Source organism: Thamnophis sirtalis, unplaced genomic scaffold, assembly GCF_051295495.1.
Source record: "Thamnophis sirtalis isolate CommonGarterSnake01/CBP01778 unplaced genomic scaffold, rThaSir2_p1.2 scaffold_3, whole genome shotgun sequence".
In the NCBI taxonomy this organism is placed as follows: domain Eukaryota; kingdom Metazoa; phylum Chordata; class Lepidosauria; order Squamata; family Natricidae; genus Thamnophis; species Thamnophis sirtalis.
Genome location: NW_028261383.1, coordinates 13,245,618 through 13,271,774, shown reverse-complemented (window position 1 = coordinate 13,271,774; position 26,157 = coordinate 13,245,618). Strand labels below are relative to the sequence as shown.

General features: G+C 45.1%; 1 protein-coding gene across 1 annotated transcript; it reads right to left on the bottom strand.

Annotated features, from left to right (window-relative positions):
* Positions 1–2,723: 2,723 nt before the first annotated feature.
* LOC148047223 (major histocompatibility complex class I-related protein 1-like) lies at positions 2,724–25,591 on the bottom strand. Its single transcript, XM_087711306.1, has 6 exons — positions 25,363–25,591; positions 20,112–20,387; positions 7,826–8,101; positions 6,366–6,650; positions 5,552–5,632; positions 2,724–2,826 (listed from the first exon to the last, which is right to left on the bottom strand). The coding sequence occupies exons 1-6, from the start codon at positions 25,526–25,528 to the stop codon at positions 2,819–2,821; spliced, it is 1,092 nt and encodes a 363-aa protein (XP_087567432.1). The 5' UTR covers positions 25,529–25,591; the 3' UTR covers positions 2,724–2,818.
* Positions 25,592–26,157: the final 566 nt, after the last annotated feature.

Below are 26,157 nucleotides of genomic sequence, written 5' to 3'. Positions count from 1 at the left end.
AACCCTTATTAGATTTTTTGATTCGGAAACTGGAATAAAAATTAGAATGTTAGATTTTGTTTCTTTGCCTGGCGAAACTTCGGAAATAATTTTCAGTTCCATTGTTAATATTTTGGAACAAAACAATTTAAAACACAAAATAATTGCATATTGTGGAGACAATACGAATGCAAATTTTGGAGGAAAAGTGAGAAGGGGTACAAATAATATTTTTTATAAATTAAACCAAAACCTTAATCAAAACATTATTGGTGTTGGTTGTACAGCGCACATAATACATAATGCCATTCAAACAGCTGCTGACTTGTTGCCCATAGATGTGGAAAATATTATTGTTAAAATATATTGTTATTTTCATATATACACTGTGCGCGTTGAAAGTCTTAAAGAATTTTGTGAAGATGCGGAAGTCGAATATCGCAAAATGCTTGGATATAGTAAAACGCGCTGGTTAGCTCTTTTGCCAGCTGTCGAAAGAATTTTGAAACTATACGATCCTTTGAAGTCCTACTTTCTATCACAGGATAAATGTCCTAGAATTTTAAAAGAGCTTTTTGAAAAAGAATCTTCAAAAATTTGGCTAGAGTTTGTACACAATCAAGCAGCTCTTTTTCAAAATAGTATAAAACTTATTGAAGGTGACAAAATTTCGGCAATCGAAGTAGCAAATGAACTTAATAATTTAAAATTTCAGTGTCAACAGCGGTTAGATGCAATTTTTATTCCCATAACTATCCGTAATATTATAAGGCAGCTAGAAGAAGAAGGTGCAATAAATCGTGCAGATACCATGAATCATTTTAAAAACTTCTATAGTAACTGCGTAGATTATTTAGAAGAGTGGACGGTACATTTTAACAATATCGAACATTTTAATTGGGTTGAATTAAAAAAAGAACTTGATTGGCATGATGTGCAAAAATCATTCGAGCATATTCATCAAAATTTCCCAAATAGTGATATTTCCGAAACTAATCTTTTTACTGAGGTATCACATTTAAAACTATATATGAATAAAGAAAAGGTTGAATCTTGGGCATCAGCAAAAATGACAATAGAGAATAAATGGATAGAAATATTTAATCATTTTCAAAGAAACCATATTTCATATAATAATGTATTAAAAATTGTGGAATACGCGCTGTCCTTACCAGGAATTAATGCTGCGACTGAACGTGTTTTTTCTACGGTAAATCAAGTGTGGACATCAGAAAAATCACAATTAAGTGTTGAGACTTTGAAAGCCATTTTATGTGTCAAATATAATTTAACGAATTCGTGTGAAAAATTTCATGACCTTTTAAACAATGACAGCAATCTACTAAAAAAAATTCACTCAAGTGAGAAATATGCCAACGAGTAAAATTATTCTGTACATAATTTTTGTCAATATATTTAATAAATATAAATGTAAATAAACGTATTATATTTGTAAATTGTAGTTATGTTGAAATAAAAAAAATATTACAATACTATTTTTGTGATGTATGAAAATTTTTGTTGCTCCGTATAAAATTTTTAATCAAGCCCCCCCACCCGGCAGAAGCCCCGGGACCGAGTGGAAGTTCTCTGCACGAGGTGAAACGGCCGGCAGCCGCCTCTCCCATGAAGATGAAAGAATGGAAGGAGGAAGGAAGAGAAAAAAGGAGGAAGGGAGTGAGTGAGGAAAGAAAAGGATGGAAGGAGGGAGGAAGGAAGGAAGAGAGGGAAAGAGCAGGAGACAGTTAAGGTGAAGGTAGATAAGCAAGAGGAATGAAGGAAGAAGTGAGGAGTCTCGAGGAGGGGGAAAACATTTAGTGACCAAAGTTACAATGGCATTGAAAAAAGTGACTGATGACCATTTTTCACACTTAGCGACCGTTGCGACCATTTTTCACACTTAGCGACCGTTGCAGCATCCTCATGGTCACGTGATCAAAATTTTGTTTGGCAACAGATTCGTATTTATGCTGGTTTCAGTGTCCTAGGGTGACCTTTTGATAAAAAAAATTTTTTTAAAAAAAAAGCCCCCCCCCCCCCGGTCAAGGGCGTCCCTCTTTTCCAATCTGAAAATCTGGTCACCTTACTAAAATGGGCCCATTATTGGCCTCCCACGGTGTCCATGTGCCCCGTTTTTTACCTCTCCTTCCTTCCAGTAACACTCTGCAGGCCAAAAATGTTGGCCTTGCCTTCCACTTCCAGCCTGCGGGACTCACGAAGTTTAGTTTTGCACTTGGCCTAAGGGTGGGGGCCGGTGGGCAGCCTTGTGGTCCTAAGCTGGCTGGATTAATGGCTTTGGTGTGCCGTATGTGGTCCATGGGCCATAGTTTGAGGACCCCTGATTTATTCATTTATTGATTGTATTTATATAGGTGCCCATCTCACAGACAAAATGACAAAAAAGTGCAAAAAAGCTAAAACTAATATATAACCTTTTCTTCCTCCTCCGGATGGGAGGCACGGGGCCTAATCCTCCCCAAGCTACGTATGCCACTCCAGACTACAGAGGCACAAACACGCATGTACACAGATGTATGTGCTGTCTGTCTGTCTCTCTGTTGCAAAGCTCTTCTCTTTTTTACCTAAAACTAGCTGATAACCGGCGTTGGCCGGGTATTTATTTATAAGGGGGGAAATGTCCAGACTGAACATAATTTGTAATGTTAGATTTCCCCCCTTACCAGAGGGAGGCCCCTTGTGGACTTCTGAGAAGCTGTTACTATGGCAACTCCACTGCGTCCCAGTTTCGGTTGTAAGCCGAAGGCTACCTATAATCCTTCCCTTCTTCAAAATCTGAAGTGGTGGACTCTTCTTCTTCATCATTTTACTTTTTCTTCACCTAATATACTGAAAAGACAAAAAGAAAAACAATAATACAATAGCAGAGTAGGAAGGGACCTTGGAGGTCTTCTAGTCCAACCCCCTGCCTAGGCAGGAAACCTTATACCGTTTCAGACAAATGGCTATCCAACATCTTCTTAAAGACTTCCAGTGTTGGGGCATTCACAACTTCTGGAGGCAGGTTGTTCCACTGATTAATTGTTCTGTCAGGAAACTCCTCCTCAGTTCTAAGTTGCTTCTCTCCTTGATTAGTTTCCACCCATTGCTTCTTGTTCTACCCTCAGGTGCCTTGAAAAATAGTTTGACTCCCTCTTCTTTGTGGCAACCCCTGAGATATTGGAACACTGCTATCATGTCTCCCCTAGTCCTTCTAGACATACCCAGTTCCTGCAAACGTTCTTCATATGTTTTAGTCTCCAGTCCCTTAATCATCTTTGTTGCTCTTCTCTGCACTCTTTCTAGAGTCTCCACATCTTTTCTACATCGTGGTGACCAAAACTGAATGCAGTATTCCAAGTGTGGCCTTACCAAGGCATTATAAAGTGGTATTAACACTTCATGTGATCTTGATTCTATCCCTCTGTTTATGCAGCCTAGAACTGTGTTGGCTTTTTTGGCAGCTGCTGCACACGGCTGGCTCATATTTAAATGGTTGTCCACTAGGACTCCAAGATCTCTTTCACACTTACTACTATTGAGCAAGGTACCACCTATACTGTACCTGTGCATTTCGTTTTTGTTGCCTAAATGTAGAACCTTACTCTTTTCACCATTGAATTTCATTTTATTAGATAATGCCCAATGTTCAAGTTTGTCCAGATCCTTCTGTATCTTTAGCCTATCTTCTGGAGTGTTTGGCTATTCCTGCCAGCTTGGCGTCATCTGCAAATTTGATGAGTTCCCCATTTATTCCCTCATCCAAATCATTGATGAAGATGTTGAAGAGTACTGAGCCTAAAACAGAGCCTTGGGGTACCCCACTGCATACTTCCCTCCATGTAGATGCACTCAAGATGTTCTTCCACCCTTCACCTCCAAGTCTGAGAGGTCATCGGATATCCAAAAAAAGCACAGCAAAACTTTTCTTGAGCATTCCAAGAGATCCATTGTCAGTGACCAAGAAACAGGCTACAGTCTTAACCAGGAATGAAGGATGTGACACTGTGCATTAAGTAGAGGAGCCAACTTGGTGTATTGATTAAGGCAGGGATCCCCAAACTTTGGACTTCAGGGACCACTAAATTCATAATTTTAAATCCTGCAGACCACTAATATGATCTGCTTAATGACAGGCTGGGTGGATGTGGCTAGGTGGTCATGTGACTGGATGGGTATGGCCAACTCAATGTCACTCACATCAAGGGGCACCTCTCCAGCCTCTACTCACCCTCCCCTCCCAGCCACTCCTTGCCTCCTTGCCCGGGCTCCTTAGGGCCCCAACAGGAAGCAGTTGTTGGAGCTAAGCAGCCACCACCAGAAAGAGTTGGCAAAACAGCTGGCTCAGTTCAAAGTGGATCTGACCAAGAAGGAGGCTCAGCCGAAACACCTTCCCTCACATAGGCTTTCCAAGCAGAGGGAAGACCTGTGGGAGTGCAAGGTCAGGTACCGGCGCATGGAGGCTCAGCGGGCTGAGGTGGTCAACCAGTTCCAGGCCATGATGCCATCCCACTGGAACATGGCCCTCTGGCTCTTTGCCACCAGCAGCACTTCCCTCCAGCCTTCGCCCAAAGCCCTGCACCAGGAGGCTGAAGCAGAGCCCAAGTTGGAATTGCTGCCCCCCTCCAGCCCCACAAAAAGGCTCTGAATGGGAGACTCTCTGCAGCAACACAAGCGTTTGTTGCACATATCCATCCCAGGGGCCATAATTTGAGGACCCCTGATTTAGTGTAATAAAAAAAATGCAAAAACAACTTCTGCGGACCACCCAAAAATTTTTCCACAGACCACCAGTGGTCCACAGGTCACCAATTGGTGACCAATGAATTAGGGTGTTGGGACTAGAAAGTGAGAGATTGTGAGATCGAGTTCTCCTTTAAACCAGCAGCGGAACGTTAGACTAGCAGTCCCCAACCTTTCTGGCTTGAGGGCCTGGCCGGGGGGGGGGGGGGGGGGGAAGAGGGAAATCAAGCTGTGAATTGGTGGGTCAGCACACACAGCTCAACTTGCACAATGTACATGCGCATATTGGCCAGTCGCTCTTGCAGCCTGGTGGCCACGCCCCGGTAGTGGTCTGCAGCCCACAAGTTGGGGATCCTTGTTTCAGAACTCTTGGGGTCTGCAAGTCACCTTGTGGTGAGATAGGCGGCAGAAATGAATGGATGGATGGATGGATGGATGGATGGATGGATGGATGGATGGATGGATGGATGGATGAATGAATGAATGAATGAATGAATGAATGAATGAATGAATGAATGAATGAATGAATGAATGAATGAATGAATGAATGAATCTCTTCATTTCTTTTGAGTGGAGATTTTGGAAGCCGTGAATCCTCTAAGAAGTCTCTCTCTCTCCTTAGAATAATACTGTTTTCCAACACTGACAGTTTCCAATGTGCAGACTTCAACTCCCAGAATTCTACAACCAGCATGGTCATTGATGAGAATTCTGGGAGCTGAAGTCCACACACCTGGAAGTTTCCAAATTTGGAAAACAGGGCCTTCAAGTCTAAACCAGACTGGCAACCTCGTCTTTCTACAAACCCCTCTGTAGGTGGTAGCATACTTACCAATACATCCAATGAATACCACCAATGAAATGACAGCAATCACCATTCCTCCTTCCCTTCTGAAATACACACCAGTTGAAACTGCAATGGGAAGAGAGGAAAAGAGTGTTTCCTTCCTGAAATGTGACTGAAATATTGGCATCCGTCTCTTTTTCCTAATGTTATATACCCCATTTGGCATGAAAAAGTCGAAGAATTTTAGGCATGTGATATCCATATCCTAAAGGTAAACGGTAAAGGAACCCCTTGCACATACTTGCTAATCGTTCCTGACTCTAGGGGGCGGTGCTTATCTCTGTTTCAAAGCCGGAGCCAGATTTCTGAAGACATCGCCATGGTCATGTGGCTGGCATGGCTAAACGCTGTAGGTGTACGGAATGCTGTTACCTTCCCACCAAAGTGGTCCCTATTTTTCTACTTGCATTTTTACGGGCTTTTGAACTGCTAGGTTGGCAGAAGCTAGGATAACTAACCGGAGCTCACTCCATTATGCGGCGCTAGGGATTTCAACCCGCCGAACTGCTGACCTTTATGATCGATAAGCTCAGCCTCTTAGCCACTGAGCCACCGCATCACTACAATCTATATCCTACATTCTTCTTAATATTGGAACAATATTCTTTTTCTTTTCTTTATTTATAAACCTATGTTAATAAATCCCTTGTGTCTTTCAAGGCTTGTTCCTTCCTGTATAACATCTCTTGTACTACACATATTCCCTTGTTTAGGTTTTGTGTTGCTGTAAATATCCCCCACCCTGATTCTTCCAAGGAGTGTCTGCCCAACCCTTCCCCATCTTTCTCTAGACTCTCACCAGCTTCTTCCATGGGTATGTCCAGCGGCTCCTGCAGGCCATCATGCTCAATGTGACACCGATAGCGGCTCCTCTCTTTGGGATCGATCCGGATGCTGAGCCAGTAGTGGTAGGTCCCATCTGAGTTGGGGGCCGCGGACCCCTGGAGGGTGTCTTCCAGCCAGACCTCTCCATCTCTCCTCCAGAAGGCATCGATCTCCTTGGGGTAGAAGCCGTAGGCTCGGCAGACGAGACTTTCCATGCCGTCAACCTCAGTCCTGCTGCTCATCGTCACCACTGGGGGCTCTGCTCCAGTGTAGAGAATACAGAGAATTGTCAGGAGGGAAAAAGTCATTTGTTCATAATGTTTAATCCCGAAATTCACCATCCCCAAATATTTGCATCCTGGTAATGCAGCTATGGGTCTGCTTCGTGGCTCAAGGGAAACCCTGGGGAACTGCTTCCAACTGGGTGTTCCCTGATGTCACTGGCTAATCCTTTCAAGCCAGAAGCGCATTTTTAAAAAAGTGCTTTCAACACTACGGCAACTATCTAAGTGAGTAAGGATGTGTTTTTGTCCTTCTTTTTGTCCTCTGCATTTTTTTCAACCTCCCTAGTGGTCTCCCATCCAATTGCCAAACAGGCCCAACACCAAAGAATAGGAGCTTTCCAATTCTTCTTTCCTTCAATAACCCGCCACCATTTTCTGGTTATTCTGTGAATTTGTTGTGGTCCGCCAGTGGCCTGCAGAGCTGACAGCAGAGTCGGACAGTGAGGAGGTTGGGGAGGAACATGGGCCAGTCCTGGAGTCTGGGGAAGGCTCGGACAAGGCCCCTGTGTTGGAGCCAGAGAGGAGGTTAAGGACATCTAGTAGTGATGTGCTGCCTCCGGAGCCTCCAGAGTTTGACATCAGCGAGGCAGAACAGTGTGAGCCTGTTTCCAGTGTGCGCATGCACAGAGCTGCCAGAAGGCAAGAACAGTTAAAACAAAAGGGTCGACTTGCGAGTAAGCCTTGGAGATGATTGGCCTCTCCCATAAGACATAAAAGAGGAGCAAACGGACATGAGCCTTTGCAAGAAGCAATTAGTTCATTCTGTTTGGTTCAAACTCTGAGAAGCTCTGTTTGACTCTGTGCTCCATTTGGCCTTGCAAAACTAATTGGCAATTAGGTCTCTGGCAGCATTTCAAGGGAGATAAAGATGGGTGCTTATTAACATTACCCGGAACAACTGTGGCAGACATCTGCCGGACTCTTCACAGACTGTTTGTGAATCATTACGGGCTGTGAACGACCCTAATTCACAGCCATTTAAATAATAGAGGGTTTTGGGGACTAAGCACGTGATTTATCAGGAAGCTTAGGTCAGAACAGATTTGAAACAACCTGCTCTTTCTTCAGTTGCTGTATTTTGTACCACCCAATCAAGACTCCGGACCATAAATAGACACCCTCTCCTCATATTCATGGTTGCCATCCTTACTCTTCCTTTGCCGAGCTTCTGTGCTGTAGTCCAGACATTTCTTCAGCCAGGCCAAGCACTCCCCTTCCAGGTAAAGCTTCTTGCGCCAGCCCCTGTCCAAGTCAGCATCCCATTTCTTCTTGGTCACTTCAGCCTCAGCGTTGACTGCCGTCCAGTTGAGGGTGGCCTTTTTGAAACTGAGAAAGTCCTTCCCATCGTAAGCGTAGAGATCGTACCCTCTCTCGCTCCCATCTTCCGCCAGCTCACAGCCGTAAAGCCGCTGCCAGACGTGAAGCTCTAAAAGAGAGCAAAATTAGTGAGACATCACCGCACACTTCTGCAAGCTCTGTCGTAAAAGAAAACCTCTCCATCCCTGCTTTACCTCCAGTTTCCAGATTCCCTGACCAACCTAGAGGAAGGCAAAGGAAAGGAATAGTCATCCACTCGTCCCATCACCTACGCAGCAATGTGCCAGGTTTTTTAAAAAAAAAAAGTATTTCAGAAATTTAAATACAAAATAAAGGGGAAAAAAGGAGGAAACAAATTAACACCCATCTGACACTAATAATAAAAATAAAAAAAGCAAAAAAGGAACAAACAATGAATATCATTCATATGGATATTGAACATAGAAGGTCCACCCTGCAAAAATATCAGATGTGTTCTCCTCCCCTTGTATAACAGGCCTGCAAACTGTTATGAACTTTCCCATCTTTCAGAGAACATTCTAAACCCAGATAAAGGGTTTTCTAGGATCATGATGGCCTAAATCTCTCTCCTTCAAAAGGGGTAAGTGAGCGCATGTATAGAAATCCCGATACTAATGCATCCGTGTCCCAAGGACAAGCTTCCCGATTCTGATTGAAGCAGGACACACGATTTGCAAAGTTTTATTCAAGCTTAGAAAGAAAGCTGAATTAATAGAAGCAGATTCCTTCGGAAGATATATTGCTTTAGACTTAATCCTAGAAGGGAAAAAGACATTACTTTTGGGAATTTATGCTCCCAATCAACAGCAAGATAGATTCTATAGAAATCTTCATGCTAAATTAGTACAGTGGGACTATATTTCCTGTATACTATTGGGTGACTGGAATGGAGTGATAGACACTAAGAGAGATAAGAAGACTTCCCGCCTAAATACTAAGATGCGAGCAAAGTTACCCAAACCTTTCTTTGACATCATGGATGACTTTGAATTGAGAGATATTTGGCGAGAAAGAAATGCAGAGGAATATGACTTCACTTTCTTCTCGGACAGGCATCAATCCCTTTCAACGATTGATTTTATACTAACCACTAATGATTTGCTTTCTAGGGTCAAGAAGACAAAGATTGCGGCTAGGGTCCTTTCGGACCATAACCCAGTTTGGATGGAGTTGGGAAGGATAGTGCAGGCAAGAAGGTCTTGGAGATTGAATGAAAACTTATTTAGATATGAAAAGTATATTAATGATTGTAAAAAATTACTATCTGAATATTTTGTTTTGAATATGAATAAGGGTACATCTATGGAATTCGTATAGGATGCAAGCAAAGCGTATATGAGAGGAGTGCTGATGAATATAAATAAAACACATAGAAATAAACAAGGGTTAAAACGAACAGAACTGGAAGAGGAAATTAAGAGAAAAAAGTTGGAGTTAACAATGAACCCAGATGATACAAAGGTTAAGGAAGCTATTAACATATTAAAATCTCAATTTGACATGTTGATCTCTGACCAGGTAGCCACTAATTTATTATATGCAAAACACAATACTTTTTGTAATGCAAACAAACCTGGCAGATGGTTAGTTTATCAGATGAGGGAAAAAAGGAAAACTCGAAATATATCTAAACTGATTTACAGAGGGAAGGAGGTGTTTCAACAGGAAGAGATTCAAAAGGCCTTTCAGGAATTTTTTACAGAACTGTATAAAGGGGATAAAATTAATGGTTTAGATATAGACAAATATTTAGATAAAGAGAAAATACCTTCAGTTAGAGAAGAGCACAGGCAAAAATTGAATCAACCAATAACCTCGGAGGAAATCTTGCAGGTAATTAAGCAATTAAAGTCAGGGAAAGCACCAGGTACAGATGGCTTGACAGCAGTTTACTATAAAAACTTACAGTTAGAAATGGTAGAACCTCTTAGAGAATTATTTAATATGATTCAAATGGAAGGTAAAGTGCCTCCATCTTGGAAGACAGCATTTATATCTTTGATACCCAAAGAAGATCAAGATACTACTCAACCTAAAAATTATAGACCTATTTCATTACTGAATGTAGATTATAAAATTTTTACTAAAATATTAGCAAATAGGTTAATGTTGGTTATTCATCAATTGATACACACAAACCAAACAGGTTTTATACAGGGGAGACAGATGAAAAGTAATGTCAGATTAATTATTAATGCATTAGAATATTTGGGAAAGAACAACCAGATCCCTGCTGCGTTTATATTTTTGGATTCTGAGAAGGCCTTTGATCGAGTTAACTGGCAATTTCTGTTGAAGATATTGCAAAAAATGCAGATAGGAGATAATTTTTTACAGTCAATTAAAGGCATATACCAACAGCAAACAGCACAAATCATAGTCAATGGAAGTTTAACAGACTCTTTTCAAATTGGAAAAGGTACAAGACAGGGCTGTCCTTTGTCCCCATTATTGTTTATTATAACTTTGGAAGTACTGTTGAATAAAATATGGGGCTTGGATGGTTTAAAAGGGATCAAGATTAGGCAGCAAGAATATAGAGTCCGCGCTTTTGCGGATGATTTGGTCATAATATTGGAACAACCGCAGGAATCCAGTATGGTCTTAATGAATACGATTAATCAATATGGTCAAGTGTCTGGCTTTAAAATAAATTTAGGAAAAACAAAAATATTAGCTATAAATATGAATACTAAACAAAAGGAAGAATTAGGAGTGGTAGTTAAAAAAGTCAAATATCTTGGAGTTAACATTTTAACTTCAAATGGGAAATTATATAAGCATAATTATGAACCACTTTGGCATAGTATACAGACGGAGATGAAAAAATAGGAGAAATTGCACTTATCTTTGCTGGGTAGGATAGCTGCAGTGAAAATGAACATTTTACCAAAATTTTTATTTCTTTTCCAAATGTTACCTATACTTAAAAAAGATGCGAATCTTTTAGAATGGCAGAAGGGTATCAACAAATTTGTATGGGCAGGAAAGAAGCCGAGGGTAAAGATGAAAATAATGCAAGATGTACGTGAGAGAGGAGGATTGAAATTACCTAATTTAAAATTATATTATGATGCAGTGGTATTATCTGTAATTAGTGATTGGACTCATTTAACCAATGATAGAATATTGAATATTGAGGGACACGATCTGGTATATGGTTGGCATGCTTACCTGTTATTCAACAAAAAATTGGATAAGAATTTTAAAAGTCATATTTTAAGAAATGCTTTACTGCGGGTCTGGAAAAAATACCAATATAAATTAAATGACAAGATACCCATGTGGGCAATTCCTAGACACGCAATTGAAAATATGAATATAGCACAAAAACAGGATAGAATTACTTACAGACAGCTTCTTACCTCGGAAAGGGGGGTATTACAATTAAAATCTTTAGAGGTATTAAAAGAGGAGAAGGTAGTTCAAACATGGTTCCAGTATGGGCAATTACAGGCTAGGTGGAAAATAGATCAAAAAATTGGTTTTATCCAAGTTGAGGATAATTTGTTTAAACAAATAAGAGATCAAAGCTTAATGCATATAAAGAGGATATATAATGTATTAATACAGATGGATTCGGAAACAGAATTAGTTAAAGATTGTATGATAAAATGGGCTCAAAACATTGAAGAACCAATAATGTTGGATACATGGGAAAGAATCTGGGTAAGAAATGTGAAATTTACACAAGCTCAAAACCTGAGAGAAAATTTTTATAAGATGTTTTATAGATGGCATTTAGATCCTAAAAAGTTGGTTTCTATGTATCCGAATGTACAGCCTAAATGTTGGAGGTGTGGTTCTCTCGATGCTACATATTATCATATATGGTGGACCTGCCAAAAGGTTAAGGCATTCTGGATAAAAATATGGTGGGTTATGCAAAATATCTTTAAAAGAAGGATAAAGTTTATTCCTCAGTTATTTTTACTAGGTATATGTACTGAATTTACAGTGGTAGAGACTAACTTGATTCTGCACCTAATAACGGCAGCAAGACTGTTGATGGCGCAATACTAGAAGAAGGAAGACTTGCCTACAATCCAAGAATGGACATTGAAAGTCACAAACTTAGCCGAGATGGCTAAAATATCGGCATATCTTAAAGACCACACAAATGAGAGATATAAACGAGACTGGAAAAAATGGATTGACTATATACAAAATAAATACGGGACCATGAAATTCCAGTTAGCCTATGCTTAAGATCAGAAATGATTTAAATTGTTTAAAGTTAGTTCAGCTAGAAGAAGCTAAGCTCAATGCAGAATGTCATTAATCTCTTTATTTATTTTTTTTTCCAATAGATTTTAGACTGTGTTTGTTAAAAATCCATACCGTGTACGGGTTCTGGGAAGGAGGGGGGGGGAAGGAGGGGGGGTAGAGGGGGTGTAGGGAGGGAGGGGCACAAAGACAAAAAAAATTGTATTTCGATGTTTTAATGATTGACGAATGATGAAATATTTGTTTTTTAAAAGAAATAAAATCTTTGAGATCTAATCCTTGCCAACTACAGATTAAAGAAAAACATCTATGATGGAAGCCAAACACGACAGGATAGGCTGACTGCAAAATGGTCACTCTCTAGGCTGCTGGTGTCCTGTGCATTTAGGACCTCCCTCTGTGATGGTGAGTTTATCATGGTTTTATCTTACGTTAATATTAAAACTTGTATATTGAACTGTCCACATATTTTTAAAGAGGGAGGAGGGGGAGAGAGAGGAGAAGAGTGTGAGACAGATGGCAAGAGAGGGATGGCAAGAGGGATGGTAGGTAGGTAGGTAGGTAGGTAGGTAGGTAGGTAGGTAGGTAGGTAGGTAGGCAGGCAGGCAGGCAGGCAGGCAGGCAGGCAGGCAGGCAGGCAGACAGACAGACAGACAGTTGCTCTACTTAAATTTATATTTGTATTTGTGTATATAATGAATTTTATCAGTGCTGTATATCAATGATTACATGACCTCTGCAGATGCCATACACTAAATCAGTGGTAGTCAACCTGGTCCCTACCGCCCACTAGTGGACGTTCCAGCTTTCATGGTGGGCGATAGGGGTTTGCTGTAACTCTGCTTTATAAATTTTATAAAGTAAAGTTACTTCCCTACTTTATAAATCACCATTACTGTGGAACCGGTGGGTGGTTAGAAAATTTTACTACTAACATACAAAAGTGGGTATAAAAAGGTTGATACCTCTGCAGTAAGTAAGTAAGTAAGTAAGTAAGTAAGTAAGTAAGTAAGTAAGTAAATAAATAAATAAATAAATAAATAAATAATAAGACCTCTCCCTAGCCAGCCCAGTAGCTGGTAGCTATAAAAACTGAGCAGAGAGGTGGCTGGGTGTGGTGGTGTTGGAGGGGGTGAGAGAGGGAAGGTGTTTGTTTGGGAAACCAAAACAGCCTGAATCAATCTAAGTTAAGTAGAAGCGTTGCTGTTCTTTAGAAGGAGGACCCACAAAGTAGTGGAGGAACAGAATTATAGTAGCTATAGAAAGAATAGTATGGTGAACAATATTAGCCTTTGAATATTTGTAGGTGTGTTGCCTAGAGGCCAGGTGGGATTATGTTGGCTCTCTGGGGTTTTGGAGTCCACTAACCTGATTCTCCTGTGTGCTGCTTGGGGAATCCAAGCATGGGTTAACTTTGTCCTTTGAGACCGAGTTATGTAAATTGGTGACCACGCCTCCACGGGCCGGATGGGCTCAGTTTTTTAACTCAGTCCAGCCGAAGAGACATATATCAATTCTTCTCCAGACTTCTGAGACAAATTTATACCCTTTTTCTGGATTTCCCTGCAAGCACGATGGACCTAGTGAGTGGAAAAGATTTGTGGTGGGGAGGTGGCAGTTCGCTGCCTGCCAGTTCCCTTTATGACCCCTTTTACCGCTCAGGTAATTCTCTGCCGTTTGGAGCCGTTTGGGGCTTGAGTTTCCCCGCAGGTGATTAGAGCCTTTGCAGGCGGCTGGGCGGCAAGCTCTTTGTTCCTGCCGGCATGGGACTTCCTTGCACAGCGCGGAGCTTCGGCTGGCGCTAGCGATGATATTTAAGAACCCCCGCTGCATTAAGAGCCTTGGAGCCCTTGAATTGCCTGCCGTTCGCGGCGCGGCTTCTCCTCTCTTGCCGCTAGGAGTTACCCACAGTTCGCGGCAAGGTTTGCCTTTGCAGAATGCCGATCGCATTAGGGCAGCACGCCAGCGATTCCGGCATTATTTCCCCCCTGAGAAGCTAAGGAGACTGTGCTTTGTGGCTTACGATTTGAATTTGGCGCTCGTTTGTCGGGCGCCATGCTGGGGCCGTTTCTGATGCAGGCGCTGCTGGGACCGGGAGTTGCCTCCTCTTGCAGTTGCTGATTCATCGGCCCCTCCCAATTCCTTCACTTCGGCTTCGTGTGCCTTGAGGAGGAGTTGTTTTCCTGCTGCCTTTACTGGCCACATGGTCTCTTTGCATTACAGTGAACTATGTGCTTTGTGCCTTTTGAGTCTTTTCGAATCTCAATTCATTGCAATGGCTATTCATTCTACTGTGGGTGGTACAGTTGAATCCTCTTCTGATAATCAGGGTGCTGCCCAAGCGGGGGTTAGTTCAAGGCCTGGCAGAGCCACCTCTAGGGCCACCAATCAGAGGCCCAGGGAGACATCCGGGGCTCCGGATAAGAGCTACAAAAAGAAGGATAAATCTAAAGCACCATCTAAAGCCTCTGGAGAGGGTAGAGTCCCCCCCCCAATGCTCTTACCTCAGCATATTTCATCAGCCCCACAACCTGCAGGCCTCCAGACCTGGTCTCCGGATCGTTCCTTGCCTGTTATCCCTGAATCTGGGGTGGGAGGGGGGTTGGGGATCCAGCTCCCCACAGTACTGCCTGAGGCCCAGGCTATTCCAATATACTCTATTCCATGTGCTGGGCCCTCTGCCACATTTACTCCCACTGCTGCAGGCCTACGTCCTATGGAAGGCTATGACCAGGGCCTATCCCCAGATATTTACCAAATGATATCTGCAGCTATATCCAGGGGGGCGGGTGCTGAGCTGCTTCGGAGGAATCAGGCCCCGGTAGTGGCTAGCACCCAGGGTGGGCCTTCTCTTCCAGCTCCACAGGTAGATCTGCCTGATCTGCAGACAGGGCCTGTTTCCCCCTTCCCTCTACTTATAGAGAGGATTCGGCCTTGGTGGAGGAAGGGGAGTTGATTGATAGGGAATTCTCTGATGATGAGGGCCTGATCTTTGATCAGCCTAATTCTTCCAGTCTGTTTCGGCCTACGCTGTTCCTTATTGTTTAAAGCTAAGGCCACTACCCATATGGGAGAGGTAGCTCCCAAGGATAGTTCTACTGTAGGCCTGGACACCACTGAACGCCTCTTTGCTGAGCCAGTTTCATTGCAGGAGGTGATTCCTTCTCCAAAGCTTTTCATGGATCTCATTCAAAAACAATGGGACCAACCAACTGCAGTTACCCCACCTAGCAACGGGGACAGGAAGCTGTACACTTCTACCCCTGATTTGGAGACCCTTTTGCAATTTCCAACTGTGGATCAGCCAGTAGCAGCCCTAGCTTCCCCTGCCCTGATTCCATCTGACATATCTGAGGGTCTGAAGGCTGAGGACTGTAAGGCCAAGACGGTTATTCGTAAGACACACCAGGCCGCGGCCTGGGCTTTATGTGCTGCTACTGCGGCATCGTTCTTTAATAGGACCTCTGTGCTCTGGCTTAAGCAATTGCAGGAGAGGCTGGCCCCTGACGAGGTGCGCCTTCACCAGTACGTAACTAAAATTATGGCTGCCTTGGAATTTTCGGCGGATGCCACGCTCAATGCTGCTAAGTTTGCTTCTCGTGCTGTAGTCTCCAATGTGGCCTCCCGTCGCCTCTTGTGGCTCCGCCATTGGCAGGCTTACATTAAATCTAAATGGCGCCTGGCATCCACGCCCTTCAAGGGCGGGGCCTTGTTTGGATCCGTTCTCGATCCCATTCTCATAGAGACTAGGGACAAGCGCAAGGTCCTCCCTTCCTCGGGGGGGGCGCAATACCAGACGGCAGCAGCCATACAACAGACACCAGGCCTTTCGGGGCGGCTATTCTGGGTATGCAGCAGCCCCCTTTGTGCCCCATTACAACAGGGGCTTTCACCAGTCGCAGGACCACAGCCAGGACCATGGGGGGGGGAGAGATAGGGGACGCCAAGAGCACCAGGCGCAATCCCACAACAGAAGATCCTTTCGTGGCTCGGGAAACTGGTCCTTTTGAAGGTACCGGTGACTCGCAGGGGGAAGAGTCAGTGGGCAGGCATCTGCTGGCCTTCACTCATCAGTGGGCGGAAACCACCTCAGATGCCTGGGCCCTTCAGGTGGTGAGGCTGGGCCTCACACTAGAATTTCTCTCCATTCCTCCAAGACGTTTCATCAGGTGCCCCATTCCCAGGTGTTCAGTAAAGCGGCGTCTCATGGAAGCCGAAATAAATCATCTCATATCCATCAAAGCAATAGAACAGGTTCCCAAGGGGCAGGAAGGACTAGGGTTTTACTCCATCCTATTTCTGGTGCCCAAAAGATCAGGAGGATGGCGAGCCATTCTAGATCTAAAAAGACTCAATTGGTACATCAAATATCAGAGGTTCAAGATGCAGTCGTTAAAGAGCATCCTGGCATCCATCCGCCAAGGCGACATGATGACATCAATCGACATCAAGGAGGCGTACCTCCATGTGCCCATTCATCCGGCTCATCGACGGTTCCTGCGCTTCCAGTTTGCGGGCCGTCATTTCCAGTACAGGGCCTTGCCTTTCGGCCTTTCATCGGCGCCCCGCACCTTTACCAAGCTCCTGGCGATGGTGACGGCCTCCCTTCGCTCGGTTCCGGTGAGAGTGAATTGTTACTTAGACGACATCTTGGTCCTGTCACCATCCCGGGACCAGGCCCTATGGGATCTTCAAGTAACGATGGACTCCCTGCGGAGGCACGATTTTGTGCTGAATCTTCCCAAGAGCCATCTGCAGCCGACTACAACGCTGCTTCACTTAGGGACCGTCATCAATTCCGCCACTTGCCAAGTTTTCCTGTCTCTGGAAAGGCGACAGAGCATCCAACAGCTGGCTTCTCAAGTATCAGCCTTGCAGCTTGTGCCGCTGGCTTTACTCTCTCAGCTGTTAGGGAAGATGATTTCTTGCATCGACATCGTTCCCTGGGCCAGGTTTCAGGCACGACCATTCCAATGGTTCCTGCTTCCTTATCAGAGATCTCACACCAGTCATTCTCAGCTCAAGGTCCGTCTTTCACCCAAAGCCCTCAGATCACTTCGATGGTGGGCGTCCTCAAAGATTCTCAAGGGGTGTCCGTTCAAACAACCAGAACGCATCCAGGTTACGACGGACGCCAGCCTATTTGGATGGGGCGGCCATGCCCTGGGCAAGGTGGCACAGGGTCGCTGGTCAGATCAGGAGCTGTCTAACAGCATCAATTGGCTAGAGCTACGGGCCATCAGACTGGCCCTGCGAGAGTTTCAGGACATTGTGACTCACAAGCACGTGCTGATCTTGACCAACAATGTGGCCTCCAAGGCACATGTCAACCGCCAGGGGGGCACGCACTCCAGAGCCCTCATGATGGAGGTGGAGAAATTGCATCATTGGGCAGAGTCCAGGCTGTTGTCCCTTCGAGCGGAACACATTTCGGGCGAATCCAACGTCCAGGCGGATTGGCCGAGCAGAGCCACGGTGAATCATGTGAAGTGACAGTTACATCCAGACCTCTTCCAGCAAATTTCCCTCTGATTCGGCCGTCCGGTGGTGGACTTGTTCACGCAGCCTCACAATGCGCAACTGCCCCGTTTCTTCTCCAGGTATGTGACCCCCGGAGCAGAGGGAGTAGATGCCTTGTGCAGCCCGTGGCCGGACAGCCTCCTTTACACCTTTCCACCTCTTCCAGTGATCCCGACGGTCATCCAGAAGATTCTGTCGGAACGTGCGGAAGTCCTCCTGGTGGCTCCAATGTGGTCCCAGCGAACCTGGTATGCTGACCTGGTGCATGTGTCGATCTCCCGCCCGTGGAGGATCCCGAGCGATCAAATCCAGCTCCATCAGGGGGCCCTCGTTCATCCGAACCCACAGTTGCTACAATTAGCCATGTGGCACGTGAGCGGACTATTCTGACGAACCTTCAGTATTCCAGCGAGGTCATCAGTATGATTCAGGCGGCCTGCCGACCTTCCACCACTCGAATTTATGAGACTACTTGACAGGCCTTCTGCAGGTGGTGCCGACGGACTGGGGCAGACCCCCTCGAAGATTCAGTGCCCCGAGTGTTGGATTTTCTGCAATCTGGTCTTAACAAAGGTTTGGCACCCAACACGCTTCGCAGGCAGGTCACGGCTCTTGCCACAGTGATTGGGGGAGGTCAAGGACCTTCCTTGTCACAACATTCTCAAGTCAAGGCCTTCCTGAAGGGGGCGGCCAACATCCGACCTCTGACCGTGCACCGCTACCCTACTTGGGATCTGTCGTTAGTGCTCAGGGCACTTATGGACTCTCCTTTCGAACCTATTTCTTCCATCAGTCTTCGACTATTGACTCTTAAGACAGTGTTTTTGGTGTTTATTACATCAGCCAGGTGGGTTTCCGAGCTGACGGCTCTTTCCGTTCGGGCGGATCTCTGTATATTCCACCCCAACAGAGTTGTTCTCTGCTTGAGCCCAGCCTTTCTACCGAAAATCAACACGCTGTTCCACAGAGCTCAGGAGCTCGTCCTTCCAGACTTTTGTCCCAACCCTTCTCATCCGCAGGAGCGCCAATGGCATCACCTGGATGTGCGCTGGGTTCTTTGCCGCTACGTGAAGCGTACAGCGTCCTTCCGACGGTCTGAAGCACTCTTTGTTTCCTTTCAACCATCCTCCATGGGACAGAAAGTTTCTTCTCATACGATAGGGCGGTGGTTGAAGGCGTGCATCGCTCTTGCTTATGACAGTCAATCCCGGCAGGTTCCCAGGCGCATCACCCCTCACTCTACCAGGAGTGCGGCCACCACGGCGGCCTGGGCCACGCAAGCCTCAGTGGAAGAAATCTGTAGAGCAGCCACCTGGTCTACACCATCACCATTTATCAGACATTACAAGGTTGATGTGTATGCCTCGGCTGAGGCGTTCTTCGGGCAGCGTGTATTGCAACAGGTGCTCCCCCCTCTGGGGGACCCTGGCCAGCCTAGTTCCCGCCCTGGACCTTAATTGCTTTGGCATGTCCCATGCTTGGATTCCCCAAGCAGCACACAGGAGAACGACTGTTGACTTACCTGAACGGTCCTTCTATGTGTGCTGCGAGGGGAATCCAAACCCGCCTGCAGCTTTGGCTGGCCAGGGTGGTCATGTCTTGAATTCATTGTCTTCATTGATATGTTACCGGTTTATGACAGACGTTATTTACTTGTGACTTGTGTTCTTCCTGACTATATTTGTATACCTTTTGGCTACGGCCTTCATTACTACTGTTATTGTTATGTTATCATTGTTGTTCTTGTTATACATCATTAAACAGCTGACTTCGTACAAAACTGAGCCCATTCGGCCAGTGGAGGCTTGGTCACCAATTTACATAACTCAGTCTCAAGGCTAATGGACAAAGTTAACCCATGCTTGGATTCCCCTCGCAGCACACATAGAAGGACCGTTCAGGTAAGTCAACGGTCAATATACATGAAAGAACTTGTGACACCAACTAATATGATGTAAAAAAAAACAAAAGTATACGAAGGATGAGAGGTGTTAGAATATTTATGACTGGGAGAGACATGGTAACAAGGTCAGCCAATGAATAGGCATAGCAACTAAATCAGCCAATGGGAGATGAAAGAGATCTGAGTCTGTGCAGAGAATTGACACAGAAACTTATGATTGTCTGCTCTGAACTCTGAGATGAAACTGTTCTCTCCTGCTTGTGTTCTTCTTGTAACTTCTACCACGTGGAAAGATCCTACTATTGTTATTGTACATTTATTCATCTGTTATTATGTATATGAAGAAGTTAATGTATCCAGCTGAATCAGTTATCTGTGTGTGACAAGAGCATTTTTTCCCCATGTGTAAATTAGATTGGCACAAGGATATGAGATTTCCTGGCCTTACCTCGGCTCTGGTTGTTCTGCTGCAGGATATTCTCCAGGTCCTTCCTGAAACGCTGCCCAGAATAGGAGGCTCTGTGGGTCATCCAGTTCCAGAAGTGGGGGTCTTCTTCCTCAATCTTCTTCATCCAGGGCGCTCGGGACATGGCCCGCTCGGTGATGCTGTTGTAGGAACCAGCAAGGAAGCTGCACCCATAGCCCAGAGCAGTGAACTGGGGCAGGTCCCCAATGGATTCTGATACAGCAGTGTACAGATAAAGCAGAGAATGGGTGTGTCCATCTGGAAAACAAGGGTGGAGTTTCAGATACGGCAGGAAGAAACACTTCCGCAACATTCAATGGGGTCATTTGTTGATGGCCATCAATTCAGTCTTTTACAATCACAAATTTTCTGGAGACAGGAAAGGTTACAGGAAGTCCTCGACTTACCACCACAACTGAGCCCAAAACATCTATTGTTAAGTGAGATATTTGTTAAGAGAGTTTTGCCCCATTGTACGACTTTTCTTGCTATACTTGTTAAGGGAATCACTGCAGTTGCTAAGTTGGTTACCTGGCTGTTAAGCAAAATCAATGGGGAGACCAGATTCACTTATCAAAAAGGTTGCAATCACATGACCTCAGGACATAGCAGCGGTCGTAAGTATAAACCCATTGCCAAGCACCTGAATTTGGCTCACATGGTCATGGAACCGCTACAGAGGTCACAAGTGTGAAAAAGTGTGGAAAATGGTCATAAGTCACTTTATTTCAGTGCCAGAAATACAGGATAAAAGAAGTCAAATAAAATAAAATAAATAAGTCTCAAACAGCACAAATAATAATTTCAGCCAAGATGCTTGGTATTTATTTGTGACTTTGCTTTTGTCCCTTCCACTCTGTTGTAGTATAGTGTGGTAACTTTTTTTTATTTACCTATTCAATCTCTCCACCAGCTAATCTTGTGAATAAAGTTGCACACTATGCAAATCTTAACAACGCTGAGTGGCTCACAACAATCAAAGAAATTGAAATATAGGTTTGAAATGCAGAATCCCACAACCTGGGCATCATTCCGCAATTATTTTATAACCCCAAATACCATATAGTTGGAGTATAAGATGCACCTTCCCCCCGCCCTAAAAGAGTGTGGAGATGTTGGTGAGTCTTATACATTGAATGCAACTATTTTGGGCCACCAAAAGCCCCACCCTTCCATCCCATCTTTGTGAAAAATGGGCCGTTTTTCGCAAAAAGGGGGGCATTTTTGCCTTCTCCCACCCCCAAGAAGCACTCTGCAGGCTTCAGCAGGGACAGAGTAAGGGAAAATTCTCCCATTATTGTGAAAAATGGGAGGAAAATGGGCCGGTTTTTGCAAAGAATGGGGGTGTTTTTGCCTTTCCCCACCCGCTAGGAACATTCTACAGGCTTCAGCAGGGCTGGGCAAAGGCAAGAATGCCCCCGTTTTCTTACTTTCCTCTTTGAAATCTTGGTGCGTCTCATACACTGGTGTGTCTTATAGTCCGAAAAATACGGTAAGTATTATTTATGATGCTTATGACCATGTAGGATTGAAACTCTGAACCTAAAAATACTGCAATGTGTCCCAGTTGTCTTTTTAGTATTCTAAATATAATTACAGACAGTCCTCGACTTACAACAGTCCATTTAATGGCTGTTCAAACTTACAATACTGAAAAGAGTGACTTACAACAGTTCTTCACACTTACAACCGTTGCAGCATCCCCATGATCATGCGATCAAAATTCAGACACTTGGCAACTGTCTCCTATTTGTGACACTGTTACTCCTGGAGTCACGTGATCTCCTTTTGCAGCCTTCTGACAAGCAAAGTCAATGGGGAAGTCAGATTCATTTAACGACCTTGTCACTAACTGAACAACTACTGTTATTGTTCTACTTACTTAACAACTGTGGCAAGAAAGGTTGTGTTAAGTCTATCCCCATTAGGAGACTAGAGTTGCTCAGCAGAAGTTAGTAACTAATAAACCGCTGAATAGTCACTCACAGCTACCGAAGGTAAAACAAATAATAGCTTTACTTGCGTAACAAAAATAGGATAGTCTTCAAACTCGACTATAAGCAGTCGTAGTATATAAAAAGTCTATTTACAATACGTTGAAGTTACAGTTGCTCAACTCACAATTCAGGAAACATCAGGGAGCATTAAGCAGAGAGCTCTGTACTGTTTCCTACTTCCTTATATGACTGCTCAAAGCAATAGCATCTCTGACATTTAAAGTAACAGATACATTTGTTACAATCATGGCTTATGCTTATATATATACATTGCCAAATCAAGACTAGGATTACATCCCTAACAGGTTGTAAAATGGGACAAAGTTTACTTAACAAATGCTTAGCAACAGAAATTTTGGGCTCAATTGTGGTCGTAAATCAAGGATTATCTGTATATTATAGGTGTTGCCTTCTAAATGTGTTACATACTTGTATACTATATGCCTCTCTCTGCTACCATGAAAACAGGCTAAGAGGTTCTGGGGGAAAATATTTCCATAGCTCAGGACTCATCTAAAGATACATCAATGGTTGTCCATAGTTCACATTTTATTGTTCTGGCTAGATTCCCAGATTTTTTCTTTGCAACTTTCCAAAGCCACCTGAGATCTGCCTAATAACAGGTGTTCTTTTCTTCTGTTCTTCCATTGGTTGTTCCTCTAACACACCACCGACACACCTAGACTCCTATCAGTCGGGTTTCAGGCCTGGTTACAGCGCGGAAACTGCTTTGGTTGCGCTGATCGATGATCTCTGGCGAGCCAGGGATAGGGGTCACTCCTCTATCCTTGTGCTCCTTGACCTCTCAGTGGCCTTCGATACCATCGAACAAGGTATCCTTCTGCGACGGTTGCGAGAGGTGGGAGTGGGAGGCACCGTTCTTCGGTGGTTCTCCTCCTACCTCTCGGACAGGTCGCAGTCAGTGTTGGTCGGAGGGCAGAGGTCAACTCCAAGGCCCCTCAACTATGGGGTGCCACAGGGCTCGGTCCTGTCCCCCCTCCTATTTAACATCTACATGAAGCCGCTGGGTGAGATCATACGCTGGCACGGGATTAAGTACCACCAATACGCGGACGATACGCAGCTGTATCTGTCCGCCCCGTGACAACTCAGCAAAGCAGTAGAAGTTATGTGCCAGTGCCTGGAGGCTGTTAGGATCTGGATGGGAGCAAACAAGTTGGCACTCAATCCAGACAAGACCGAGTGGCTTCTGATGTTTCCTCCCAAAGATTGGCCAAGTATTCCATCTCTCAGGCTGGGGGGTGAAATTATACGCCCCTCAGAGAGGGTTCGCAATTTGGGAATCCTCCTGGATCCCCAGCTGACTTTAGAACACCATTTGTCGGCTGTGACCAGGGGGACCTTTGCCCAGGTTCGCCTGGTGCACCAATTGCGACCCTACCTGGATCGGGAGGCCCTTCAGACAATCACTCACGCCCTTGTGACCTCAAGACTGGATTACTGTAACGCGCTCTACATGGGGCTGCCCTTAAAGAGTGTTCGAAGACTTCAGTTAGTCCAGAATGCAGCCGCGCGAGCGATTGTTGGTGCACCTAGGTACACCCACGTCACACCTATCCTCTGCGAGCTGCACTGGCTACCCATTAGTCTCCGGACCCGCTTCAAGGTGCTGGTCGTTACCTATAAAGCCCTACATGGCATCGGACCTGGGTACCTGAGAGACCGCCTCCTGCCGATTACCTCCCTTAGACCAATTAGATCTCACAGGTTAGGTTTCCTCCGGATTCCATCTGCCAGCCAATGTCGGCTGGCGACCCCCCCGGGGGAGAGCCTTCGCTGTTGCAGCTCCAGCCCTCTGGAATGACCTCCCCATGGAGATCCGGACCCTTACTACCCTCCCGGCCTTCCGCATAGCCACCAAGCCCTGGCTGCTCCAGCAGGCCGGGGGGCTTGTGAAACATCTAGCCCCACGGAAATTGTGAATGTTGCGTTTTTAAAGTGTTGTCTTTGTCTATTTATCCCCTCTTCCCTTGTCTATTGTGAGCCGCCCGGAGTCCTTTGGGAGTGGGCGGCATACAAGACAAATAAAACTAAACTAAACTAAACTAAACTAAACCTTTGGGCAAGCGCCTGACTGTCCTTTATCAGGGAATGCCGGTGGGCAAAGATCCACCTTTGATCCCGCTATCAAATTTAAATGGCCACCCATTTCACCCGAAAGTTAACTGTTTGCTGCCTGCAACACCAAGATATCAGAATCAGAATCAGAATAGAGCTGGAAGGGACCTTGGAGGACTTCTAGTCCAGCCCCCTGCTCAACCAGGAGAGCCTATACCATTTCTGGTAAAGGTACAGATGACTGGCCAGTCTCTTCTTAAAAACCTCCAGTGATGAAGCACCCACCACCACTTCTGGAGGCCAGTTGTTCTACTGCTTAATTGTCCTCACTGTTAGGAAGTTCTCCTTAATTCCTTAATTGCTTTTCTCTTTGGTAGGTTTCCATCCATTCTTCCTTGTCTGACCTTCAGGTGCTTTGGAGAATAATTTGACTCCCTTCTCTTCTTTGTGGCAGCCCCTCAAATATTGGAATATTGTTATCCTGTTCCCCCTAGAACTTCTTTTCTCTAGATTGGCCATACCCAAATATGTTTTAGCCTCCATGCCTTTAATCCTCTTAGTTGCTCTTCTCTGCACTTTTTCCAAAGTCTCAAAATATTAAAGGACATCAGTTTATAAAATGTAAGATAGCATTAAGGCATACAAAGGATTAGATGTTAACAGACCCAATGGACTTTAGCAAGATTTCCACGGTCCCCTGAGACCTCCCTCCCCTGATGACCCAATCAGATCTTGAAGGACCTTCGAAAAATAAACTGAGTTTAAGCTAACTTCACGAGAAGGGGGAATGTTTCTGAGATAGACGCCAGGCTAAGAGAGATTTTTGCAAGCAGCGAAGCCAGCGCGGTGGAACGCTTGGGCTGGGAACCATGGGCGTTGCAGTCCACTTCCCTTTTGCGGGCTCTCGAGTCCCGGTCGCACCTGCCCACCTGCTCCACGGCGATCGCGGCTTTCTCGATTCGTGGCTCGTGGATTCGTCCCTTCCTCTCGCCGCGTCCACCCAGGAGTTTTATCCTTGCAGCAGCAGCAAGAATCCTGGCGTGCAGGCCAGGCGGGGCGAGAGGAGAGGAGATCGCCCCTAGGCAAACCCACGCGGCGAAGCCCCCCGCCCGCCCCGCTCTCCTCCGGCGCCCACGGGCACTCTCCCCGCTACTCACCGGAGCAGCCGCTGCGGAAGAGGAGCAAAAGAAGCGCCGGGAGGAAGAAGATCCTGCAGTCTGAAGCTCTTCGGAGTCTAGCCGCCCTCCGCTCCCCGGACCCACAGGGGATCCTTCCTTCGGCGAAGTTCCAGGGGATCCGCAGGAAAAGATTCAGGCGATCCATGATCGATACGTTCGAGTGGCTCTCGCGAACAACCGCCCTTAGAATAAGCTTCCTGGAAATGCAGAACCCAGATAGAGCTCCGGCTGATGCAATGCTTAACGATTCGGCGGACCGCCCCCGAGCGTAAAGTAGCTGGCAGCGCCTGCTTCTGCTGGTTCCTGCCACTTCCTGGTTCTTGAAAGTGTTTCTTTCATGGATAGGTAGTCTTCGACTTCCAGTAGTTCGTTTAGTGACCCTTCCAAGTTACAACGACGCTGAAAAGGGGGGATTTATGACCGTTTGTCATCCTTAACAATTGTGGGATGAAATATCCATCTGGTTCAGTTCCAAGACCAAAATGGAGCCTGGAGGCTGATTGGAAAGATGGTTTAATGATGAACAGAACCACCAAGCACATGGTTCCAGGCTGCTGACTGCATGGAGTTGAGGGGGGGGGGGGTATTTGCACCTGGGCTTTGCATTTGAGCTTCCTGTTCCTGTGCAAGAGCATGTATTCTATTGGATGTTGGCAGAATCCCATGGAACCATGTAGACATGTAGAATAGAATAGAGTAGAATAGAATAGAAGAATAGAATAACAGAGTTGGAAGGGACCTTGGAGGTCTTCTAGTCCAACCCCCTGCTCAGGT